The 12,381-nt window shown below is 34.6% G+C and overlaps 1 protein-coding gene across 4 annotated transcripts in view; it reads right to left on the reverse strand.

Moving 5' to 3' along the window:
- Nucleotides 1–12,381, reverse strand: part of POF1B (POF1B actin binding protein) — a 75,661-nt gene that overhangs the window by 39,432 nt on the left and 23,848 nt on the right. For all 4 annotated transcript variants that reach the window (XM_023634672.2, XM_070257176.1, XM_005614310.3 and 1 more), the window contains exons 5-6: nt 6,843–6,944; nt 1,659–1,841 (exon numbers count right to left, since the gene is read on the reverse strand). In XM_023634672.2, the coding sequence (XP_023490440.2) occupies nt 1,659–1,841; nt 6,843–6,944 (285 nt within the window). The remainder of the gene's footprint in view (nt 1–1,658; nt 1,842–6,842; nt 6,945–12,381) is intronic.

Consider the following 12,381-nt stretch of genomic DNA (forward strand, 5'->3'; position numbering starts at 1 on the left):
CTGAAACCCAAAATGTACCTTCCCAAATCTATGACTTTTTTCATGTGAGTCCCTCTTCTTAGGATGTCATCTCCACGCCACATGGCAATACCACATATGAAAATTCTGCTTACTCTTCAAAGCCCAAGTCAATTCCCACCTTCTCAACAAAGCTTTCCATGATCTCCCAGCTGAAATTAATTTCTTCTCTCTTCTGTTCCCAAAGCATGTTGCTTCTCCCTCTTTTATGACAGACAACACTTTGCTTTGTATTATGTTTTGTGTTTTTGCCACTTTCCCCTATTAGACAGTAAGCACCTATGAGAAATGTGACAATATCTTACCCACTTTTGTATTTCTCATAGTACCTGGCATGAAGATGTAATGTTTATGAATAATAATTACTACTGAAAACTAATAATTACCGTTTGTTAAGTATTTACCATCAGCACTCAACAATGGCAAGTGCTTAACATACAAGACATAATTTATTCTTACAATAATCCTGTGAGAAATGGATGATGTTTCTCTATTTTATAATGAGGAAACTGAAGCAAAGTTAAGTATCAGATTAAACCATATGAAATTGTTGCTATTTGACCAACTTTGACCTATAAAACGATCATTTCAAATGATTTAACCTAATAAAATAGCTTTTTAATGATTATTACTAATCCATTTAACGTAAAAAATTCAACACCATCTGGACCATGATTTAGAGTAATTCTAGAGGCCAATATTTCCATACATGATATTCAGAGAAAAGATAATTTTAGGCTTCTTTAGATTGGAGAAACCTGGGTTTTAAATATTTTGTTGTTCTTTTTGGCCAATATGGCCAAAGCACGTATTTCAGAGTTTCAGTCCTTAAACATAATCTCACATATATTTGATATAAACAATCAAATTCTTATGTGGTCAGGCTTCTTCTTTATTTTTTCTTATTCTTTCAGTGAGAGTTGCCTATGAGAGAGGTCAATTTGAGCAAGTTATTCCTCATTGGAAAAAAGATCTGAAAAAATACAAATGATGGCTGATTCCTCATTGTTCCTATTATAATTGTTAGTTTTATCAGGATACAAGAAAATCTTTTTTCCTTTAGCACTTGTTTAACAGATGTTTACAAGATTCCAAAGTCTACAGAACATAAATTAGTCACTGACGATTGTATCCCAAGAGATTTCTCCTTAGCAATTAAGTTTTAGTTTCTATTTTGCTGATGTACTATACAATGAAATGTACACATATTCTGACTTAATATACCTTATTTTCAAAGAAGACATATAGGAAGTAATTACCAGCTCGTGAAATGTGACCATTACAATCATCTTAGATCACATTTCCAATTCATCATTCATTTAAATACCATACCTCATGAACATATGTAATGTCACACAACCATTTGACCCATTTTAGAACTGAGAGTCAGCTAAAAATTAGGTATTCATTAATCAGTTCATAACTTCCCTCATGGATTTAATGTATTAATAGACTTGAATTATTTTGTCTTCTGAGAAGAGGTTGAAAATTTTGCTTTAAAAATGCCATAACAAAACACAAATACCAGTGATTTTACTCCTTATTTTGATGAAAATTTCATGTGAGTATCTGTACACTGGTGTGAGAAGGATTTAACAGCGTTATTTCAGCTTTATAAAGAATCAGCTGACTGATCTTACCTGCTCATGTGTTTGGCTTGATCCACCACGGCACAGTTCATTTCCAGCATGTATAGAAATTGAATCACTTCCTGTGATGGTTTGGATTTGCGAGCTAGAATGGGATTGCTGACAGTGTGGACAATGGATGATCTGAGGCTGTTGGACAATGTGATGATGGCATTGAACCTGAGGATAGCATTCCTAAAACACACACACACGCCAAAAACAGTCACTGAGAATAAAAGTTACTAATCAAGAAAAAGCCAACTGAATTCATTTTTAAAACTTTAAAATTTAAAATCTCCTTTCACAAGATAATTCAAGCCCTAGGATGTGTAGTTTTAGTAAGTGATATATTATTTTCTCAAATTATTCCATTGGAAGAAGTTATAGTGAATTCTATTTTTATTTGATCAGGCGGCTGTGACCACCCAAATACTTACCTAAATTGGCCTGGGAATTTCATGCTTTGATTAAATTAATATTCCAACTATACTTAACACTCACTATAATGAATATTAATATTAACTAATCTTCTTTGATGATTCAACAGGCACTTCAGGATCTAATGACATAATAATACTATGATACTGAAGATGTAGACAGATATAAAATTAGAAAATAATATAATGTAGTGATTTGCGATGTCAGGAAGCATATTAGAATCACAGTGGGGGTGGGCAAAGTTCTTATGCTTACGAAAATCAAGCATGAATTAAGAAAAAAGTTTGGAAAACAGTGACTGAAGCTTCAGATCCAGAAAACATGGATTCTAACTGATTCTACCACTTACTCTGAGATCTTGGGAAACTGTATATGCAACCGTTATGAGTTTCAGTTTCCTCATTTGTAAAAGTGAAGATAGTATGTGTCTCATTGGGTTGCTGTGAGGAGTAAATGAACTAATGTTTATAAAGTGCCTAGTACAAAGTAGGTAATAAACATTTATTATTATTATCGTATTATTTCATCATCGTCGTCATCGTCATCATCAACTTAATCTTCATCCCCCCCATTAATTCTGCTGGTGGAAAAAAAACCCTGAGGTCCAGAGAAGTGAGATGATTTATTTATAATGACACAACTAATGAATGGCAAAATTGGGACTAGAACTCATGATTTCTAGCTCAGATTTCTTTCAAAGCATGAAGCTGAATTTGTCCTGTCCTCAAAATATTCTAGAACTTGTTTTTAAATTAAATGTTTGCTATCTGCTTGTTTATTTGTCATGACTTTTTTTTTTTGATAAGCATAGAGCACAGAATAAGAAAATATATCTGGTTATTTCAGTTTGGGGGATTTCAGGTATAAGTCAGTTCCTGACTTACTATAGTTAGACTTATGATTTTTCAACTTTATGATGATGCAAAAGCCATACACATTCAATAGAAACTGTACTTCGAATTTTAAATTTTGATCTTTTCCCGGGCTAGCGATACGTGGTAGATACTCTTCCGTGATGCTGGACAGTGCAGCAAGCTGCAGCTTCCAGTTAGTCTCTCAGTCATGAGGGTAAACAACCAATACACTGACAACCATTCTGTACCCATACAACTGCTCTGTTTTTCATTTTCAGTACAGTGTTCAATAAATTACATGAAATATTCAACACTTTATTATAAAATAAACTTTGTGTTAGATGATTTTGCCCAATTGGAGGCTAACATAAGTATTCTAAGCATATTTAAGGTAGGCTAAGCTAAGCTATAATGTTCGGTAAATTAGGCGTATTAAATGCATTTTTGACTTAGGGTATTTCCAACTTACAATGGGTTTATCAGGACGTAACCCTATCATAAGTCAAGGAAGATCTGCACTTGAATTTCCTATATTATCTTGTTATTGTTCTACATTTATAACAGGCATCTGAAAGCCAGTTTGCAAAGAAAAAATACTCTATTTTTAATCATAATGCTACATTCATGCACATACAATTAACTTTGAAAGTATATATTTGGTGCTATATTTCCATTTGACTGTGGAAAGCTGACCTATATTAATAAAATAAAGCACTTCAAATTTTAAATCATTTATATGTAACAATTTTCAAACTAAAATGAAAGAAGCAAGATGCATAAGAATGATTATAGTATGCTCCTTTTTGTGTGACTTTTTAAAAAATGTACATACATGTATATTTACAAACGTATACAACTGCTTTTAAATGCATAGAGCAAAAAACTTTTAGAGTGACTGACTTTTGGAAGACGAACTGAAGGACAGAAGGCTCAGGATAGAGGGGTCTTTTTCCTCTGTATACATTTTTATTCTCTTTTTATAATTTTTATGCTTTGAAATTTTTTACCATGTGTACAAATTGTCTTTTCATGTATACAAAAATAGTTTTAAAGAAAGAAAAACTATATAAAGAAATACATTTTACAAATAGAAACTGCCTTGATAGACATCTAGATAATAAAGGTCATAGAATCAGTTCACAGAATCATTTTCTCTAGGCTCTTTTCAAATTTCACTCACTTTAAAAATATGCTAGCACTAAAATGTCTACAGTTTAGAAGTCCAACTGTGTACTATCAGCAACTTTTGTACAAATTTTGGGGGTGAATGTATTATCTATTATGTTACAAAATCCCTTCACATACGGGGTTAGGATAAAGTCAGTGACAGTCTGAGAAAACCTTCACCCAGTGGGGAGCTTGTACACTACTGAAATAGGATTTCTCCAAAAAAATTAATGTGTTCCTTAAAAAGAAAGTTAGGAAACATTTTGAAAGCACACATCAACATAGGACAATAAAGAAAACAAAACCCATTTCTTAATCATCTTTCTTTATTAATTTATCAGTTGATTCTTGAATAGAATGCTGACAGTCTGTCCATCTGGGGTGTCTCGTGGTTTCCCTGAGCCTATTTGGCCTCTGAACCACTTATTGGTACCACTGAAGTCTGAGCAGGTTTTCAGTTTTCGATTCTCACATCTGACTACTAAAATTCTTGTTCCATGGCAAGATATTCATAGGTTACTCATACTTTTGAAGCATACCACAAGCTGAATTTTTAATGTAGAAAAGATCAAACATTTCTGATTTATCATATAGTTTGTCTTCTTTGATAGACAAAAAGACAGTAAAGTTCATGTGAATTGGATAATTATCTTGCAACTGGCGCCACTTTACCACACTTCCACAACAAAGACATCTTTTTCGGACAGATCCCATTTCTTAAGAGCTAGTCCTATTTGAACTAGTTTCATGTGACATTAAGCAGGTTCCTCCAGACCCTGGCTTTATCCAGCTTGTCCTACTGTATCCCTACCACTGAGGAAACTCAAGTAGGTCAAAGAAGTTGTAGTTTGTTTCATATACATAGTTCCTTTTATCCTAGACAGTCTCCCATGGCAGTTCCAAAATTCCCAAGTCATTTAAGTCACTAATAAGAAAAATGGATGTGAAACAGTAAATATTCAAGTGAATAGTCAGTAGCAGCAGTGTTCCCTTAAAAGCATTCTTCTTAAATTGTTCCAGATGCATAGCAGTAATAATGTATAGGATATTCAATCTTTTCCTCTAGGGACCAAGATTTACAAAATCTGTTTATTCTCTTCAAAAAAAAGAAGCTAGAGCAGCATGAAATGACGTGTCTTGAACATTCCTTACTATTTAAAATGTGTCAAACTTATTGTTTTGGCAGTCCACTTGGATAAAGGACAAATGTTATAATTTGATAGCTTGAGGAAAGTGCCCCTTGAAGAACTGACATATTTGACTAAATTTTTCTATTTGGTATCACAATGTCCAGAAATATTTTGCCAGTCCTCTTGAATATATGTGTTCAATACATACCATACCAAATCCTTCAGACTATATCCAGCTTTCCAAAGAGACCAGAATCGTAAAAACTTGCATGCTTATGATTCTGAGAGTTTACTCTATTTCATTTTTATTGGGCATCAAATAAGTAATAATGTATTAGTTTCAGGAATCTAATAACACTTACCTATAAATGCTCATAAAAATAAGACGTTCTCATGCCAAGGAAATTAAAAAGGAGAATTTAATATATTTTAGTGTTTCTTTTGTATATGAGGAAAATGATTTTGTGATCAAAATTCATTTGATATTATTTAACTCTCTGTTATGGGTTAAATTGTGCGCTCCCTAAAAGACCTACATTAAAGTCCTAACCTCCAATACCGCAGAATGTGACCTTATTTGGAAACAGGGTCTTTACAGAGGTGATCAAGTTAAAATGAGGTCATTAGAATGGGTTCTAATCAAATATGACTGATGTCCTCATAAAAAGGAGAAATTTGGACACAGAGACAAACATGCACAAAGGGAAGACGATGGGAAGACACACAAGGAGGATGCCATGTGAAAGATGGAGGATTAAAGTTATGCATCTATAAGCTGAAGAATGCCTGAAACCACCAGAACCTAGGAGATAGGCATGGAAGAGTTACTTTCCTAGAGGCTTCAAAGGGAGCATGGCTCTGCCAAAACCATGATTTCATACTTCTGGCCTCCAGAACTGTGAGACAATCAATTTCTACTGTTTTAAACCACCCAGATTGTGGTACTTTGTTTCAGCAGCCGTAAGAAACTAATACACTGTCCTGGTTCAAGAATGTCCAAGAGACAAGTCCCAGACTTTGTCTGGACTGGACATGCTTGTATCCACTGAGCAGATAAATGTGAAACCTCTACTGGTTACAGTAACAACTCTGCTTGAAGGACTGGGGACCCTAGATGCCATGAAATTACCATTCCCCTGCTGCAGTTTTATGCTCTGGACTTGGTCTCTCAAGTGAGCTTAATGGAATTTTTAAAATGCGACTTGAAGCTTTAGTTTTCTAGATCTTTTACAGTATGCAATATTTTACATATCTGTTTATGCATATTGTTCATGTAAAAATTCATTTCATATTAAACAAATTAAGACAAATATAATTTTTTAAATTGTGATTTTTGTGACACCTGTTTAAAAGAGACATACAAATGATTGGGCTATCTCTATTAAGTTCAGATTCTACCATTAATTTTCTACGTGACTTGACATATCTACTTCAGTTTTCCTTTCAGTAGAACAGGGACAATAATACTTCACATGAGAAAATGGGTTTGGAAGAGTTAAGGATGATATAAAGTGCTGAAGACAACTGAATGTCATTTTAGCTCTATTAAAATATTCATAATTCAAAAGTATACACAAAAAATAAGCCTTAAAACTAATTTTACATACCTGATTCGTATTTAGCTTCTCCACTTTTCTTATTGATTTTTCATAAATAACATTGTTTCCTGGGAAGAAATGGCCTCCTCTTAAGAATGGAGACAGTGGTTCCTATAAAGACAGTAAAGACAGTGTTTTGATTTGAAAGGTACCTTTCTTAATTTAAGCAAATACCCAGTCTCTAATGAACTCTGAGGTAGTGGCAGACATTAGGAGGAGAGTGGAATGATATCCCAATAAGGTTGTGAGAGATGTAAGGAAATAGTAATAAAGATAGTCCAGTTTCTCAAACAACAATCTGGATCTCAGCTACTACATTTTCCTAGGCCTAACACAGTGTTTTGGGGAAACTGGAAGAGTGGGAAAGATATATATATTTTTTCTGTTCCTAAGGCAAGATATAATGAATTTCCTTTGAGGCAGACAGGCATGAGGTCAACCTCATCTAAATTGGGTTCACTGGCAGGTTTCTGTCTATGTAAAAGCATTATCCATGAAATGCAAAATAAACATAATTCAGCACCACTGAGCCATAAAGAGTTTTTTTCCTGAAACTCAATTTGGGTGCCCTTGAAGTATAAAATTTTTACTTGTGACTATAATCAAAGGTAAGTCTCTCAGTACAAACATATGTTTTGAATATTGAGAACAGAGTTGAGCCTGTAGGAGCCACTGTATCTCCATATAATAAACGAAATTGATACAGGGTTATCCAAGTGCTTAGAAGATGTCAGCCAATGAAATAAGGGCTGGTGACAAGTCCAAGATCTGAAAGAAACCAAGGAAGAGCTTTTAAGAATCAGACCAGGAGTCTAAAATAAATGTAATGTGTACTATATTTATTTCCCCTCTTTTGGTTTTCATATGAGTCTTTACTTATGTATGGGGAGAATTGGGGATGTTTTGCTATAAACCGAAAATTGCATTCATTTATTTTTGTAATACAAGGGAACAGTATAGAAGGGGATTGACGAAGCCTGTTACCAGATAATGTATTTAGGACCATTTCAAAGTCAACAAAATGTGCTTGCATTTTTGTAGTCTGCTATTGTAAAATCTCTTAGAACAAGTGGACTAAAACGCTGGCTGTTGAAAAGGCAAGACACTCTTGAACTCACAGCTATGCACTTCTTTCATTCAAGTTTGAAGAAAGGGTGCTTTAACTACATGTTCCTGGGATACTTTGGTAAAACAAACATTTAAGTGATTAAAGTTGACTAGCTGGTGAATTATTAAATCTAAAGATAGATATATTTAGAAAGATTTCCCTAGAAGCTATTTTGTGTTTAATTTTGTAAAAAAGCCTCTTTGGTAGTTATTTGCAATCATGTAACACATGTTTAAGTGATTACTATGCACAATATACTTTGTTAAGGGTTATAGGGCATGAATCAGATTATTACCAGGACTATCGAATATTGATCAGGGTTCATCAACCTATAGCCAGCAGCCTGTTTTTATAATGTCTTCAAGCTAAGAATAGTATTTAGAGTTTTAAAGGACTGTAAGTAAAGAGAGAGAAGACCAAGACCCTATGTGGCCAGCAAAGACTAAAATATTTACCATATGGCCCTTTACAGAAAAATGTTGCTAGTCCCTGATCTAGATGATATATGAACACAAACATCTATAATACGAGGTAGAAAGAGGTAAATACCCTTAAGACGTACAGAGAAATAATTTATGATATGGAATTCAAAAGAGAGAAAACCTGAGTTCCATCTGGCAGTGCTCAGGTAGTTTACTTGGGTCAGGTGGCACTTGACAGAAGGTTAAGGTGGGCTTCGGATATGAGGAGAGGGAAGGAAATGGTATTCCAAGTGAAGGAAACAAAATTAGTCAAGACACCAAGGTTGGAAAAGTGTAAGTTATATGTAGGGGACACACTTGGCAGATGGAGCTTGGTTCGGCAAGCAGTAAGAAGCCTTTGAATGCTTTTAAACAGATATGAGGTGAACATAAGTCTACTTCAGGAAGATTAATTGGAGAATGGGAAGAGTACAGGCGAGGAGGCCAGTTATGAGATTATCCTAAATCATCAAGGACAGTACTTTTCAAAGATGACTGAGATATTGAACCTGAGAAATCTACTATCTGGCCAATGGTGCCAAAAACAAAAAAGAAAAAGTTGAGACATGTTGAGTTTTATGTGCTCCTGGTAAAAATCTAGGTCTGATTCATGTTTTTATTCCTCATAACACTTAGCAAAGTATATCGTGCATAGTAATCCCTTAAACATGTATTAAATTCCTGCAAAAAACTAGCAAAGAGACTCTTTTACAAAAAATGTACAGGTGGGCATTCAGGTGTAAATGTCGAGCACACAGTTGAAAACACATGTCTGGAACTGAGTGGGGATTTCATAGCTACAGTTCTAGATTTCAGAATCCTATGCTTAGAAGTTCTAGTTAAAATCACACAATTGCTGAAAAGGCAAGTGAAGATCAAAGACAGAACTAGACAAGCCTTTACATGTATGAGAATCAGAAGAGAAAAACTTCACTAAATTAAGAGAACATTTCAAGAGGCAGTAGGAAAGTGAGTGAAGGTGTAAATGCTTCAGAGAGGTCAATCGGTGAGAATTACGAACTGGACTGGATTTAGACTACAACAAATCCATTGGATTTGACTACTAAAATTAGTTGAAGAAAGTGCAATGGAAAAAAATTCTGGAGTCATAAAACCCGTATTCAGTTCTGCCTCTATCACCTACTTGCTGTGGGAACTTAGGCAAGTCATTTACCTTCTCTGAGGCTCGGTTTCCTTATCACAGGAATAGTAATGCTGGGTACTTTATATCATGCAAAATAATGTATTTTAAAGTACTTTTAATCTGTAATTTTAATGTTAAAATGACATTGGTTTTTAATAATATAGTGATATAATATTTAAAATCCATAATGCCTTTAAAATAATTTATGAGAATCTTGTTAGATATTTTCTAGGATATCAAATTTAAAAATACATAAAAGTAGGCTTATTGAGGGCAGGGACTTTATCCATCTTGAATACCCCATAGTGAATGAACAGATGATTGAATGAGAAGAGATGACATGAACCTTTATCTTAAGGATATAAGCATCTTCTAAGAGGGTAAAACAAATTTAGCAAAAGCATCAAGTTTTCTTCTCGGTGAACTAAACTTCACTATAAATGCTAAACTTGAAGAAGAAAAATCACTTAGATGCTAACAGTGTTGATTCTCTCTAAAATGTGTGTCACACTTATTATTTTAAATGACTTACTGAAAAAAAGAAAGTCCAAATTTAGGGGACTATTATTTTTCCAAAATCTACAAGAAAGTAAAACCAAATATTACCATGAATAAATCGTTCTGAGTAAAACAAGTAATATGTCAACATAATAAATTTAATCAGAACTCAGATTTCTCATAAATGAGCTGCTAGACAGTTTTACTATTTTAGCAGCTTATTTTTTTCTATCTGTACATTTGAATTGGTTCCAGATCCACCCTAAAAATTAACAGGTGTTTTCAAAGATGGCTGATCTTATAATTTTAATTGTTACTTTTAGAGCCTCTGGCAGTAGTTCTCACAACTAACAAAGTACATAGTCCTCAACATCTACTTTACTGTTCCCAGGCCATGAAACCTTGCTGGAGAAATTAAAAAAAAAAAAAAAAGATTTGCTGGTTTGGCTTAGTGCAAATTCAAGTTATCCGATTTTAAGAGGCCTTCCAACCTTCACGGTCATACTTGTATTCATCAAATTCTCTATAACTGTGGTTACAAATCTTTTCATTTTCCTCAATCCCCTGTGCTCATGCTCCGCCATTCTCCTACTTATTGAGAAAACCAAGATAATCTATCCAGTGAGATTCCTCCATTTTCCTCCCCACCTCAAAAATCTCTCAGTTTCTGCTCCTTCCATCTTATTACAGGGAAAGACGTACTCTTTTTTTTCTTGACGTCATTTCTCTGTCTATACTTGGAATCCTATCTTGTCTTGTCTCTTCCAGAGTCTTATCCCATTTGTCCCTTTCTCGGTTGCATCTTTAGTTTTCCTTATTACTAGTTCTTTCCCTCTGTCTACAAACCTCTCAGATCTCCAAGATCCTGTTTTATCCTTTAGCTACCATCCCATCTCTCCTTCCTTTGACCAATATCCTTTTTCAAAGAGTAATACTTATTCCCTCCACTTCTTGATCTATTCAAGAAGGTTAATCACCCATTAACCTTTTGCATCTAGATATTGCCTCCACAAGTATACCAAAACTGCTCTCTCTGATTATCACCATTGCTTTCTTCATGGTCAAACTCTATTCTCAAACCTTATCCTTCTTGGCCTTTTGGTCATTTGAGACCGTTGACCAGCCCCGTTCTCTATTTGCATCAGTTACTCTGTGTTCACAAATCTCTGTGACAACTCCTCTGCCTGTGAAAATGGCTCTTTCCTTCTGTTTCCTTAAAGTAGGCATTTCTCAAGGTTCTGACCCCAGTCCTCTCCATTACCCCTCAGTGATCTCACTCATTCCCACAACTACAATGATAACTTTAAGAGGAATAACTCCCATGTTTCTATCTCAAATGTGACCTTTCTCCGAGTCATTTTTAACTGCCTGTTGGGCGTCTTCCCTTCCATGAACCTCAGAGGCTGCTGGTTCAAACAGATCTCATAATCTCCCCATTTCCCAAATCAGCTTCTCCTCCCCCTCACTTCTTAATCCTTTTAACTGGGCTGCGATACTCTCAGTATCTCACACTGAAAGCTTAGGGTCATATTTGACTTTTCTTCTTCTTTTAACCCCATGTGCAATATAAGTTTTCAAATCTTGTCAAAACTACTCCAAGAATAACTGTCAGAAAAGGTAGAGTGATGGATTTGGAGTCAGAAGACTTGAGCAAGTCATACTTATTTAAGCTTTAGTTTCTTCATTAGTAACATGATACTAATAACAATGTTAATTGTAATAATGCCTTAAATATCACAATAAGTCCTTCTCTGATTCCCCCAAACGAACGTATTATCTCCAAACTCTGAACTTCAATAAGACTTCATCTGTATTTCTCTCATAGCGGCTATCATACACCCCACGTGTATCTTATGCAGCTACTTGTGGACATCTTTTTTTCTCTTCCTGAGAGGAACTAGAAGCTCCATTGGTTCAGGAATTATGTCTTATTTCCTTTTTTTTTTTTCTATTTGAAGACTGTACAGTGCCCTCCCCACAGCAGGAGCTCCACAACTGGAAAATTAATGAAACTGATTAATATCAATTGGATTCTATATACTGATGGAACAAAAATATTTCCTTCATTTCTGGGTCAAGTTATATACCAGAACGCATAAATCTTTTGACTAAAATGACAATAAATGGAGAATAAGGAAGATTAGGAGCAGCCAAAAATAAAAAGGCTGAACAGAGGTTTAAGGAAATTATAATGAGAGAAGTAGATTGAGATCAGTTTAATTACAGGGAGGAGAAGTAAAGATTAGACAAGCTGGGAGGTGAAAGAGGGTAAAGTTGCCATTTAGGAAGCTCAGCTTATTATAAATATTGTAATTAAGCCAGAATCTTCTCCTGGGG

This window comes from Equus caballus, chromosome X, assembly GCF_041296265.1.
Source record: "Equus caballus isolate H_3958 breed thoroughbred chromosome X, TB-T2T, whole genome shotgun sequence".
Classification (NCBI taxonomy): Eukaryota; Metazoa; Chordata; class Mammalia; order Perissodactyla; family Equidae; genus Equus; species Equus caballus.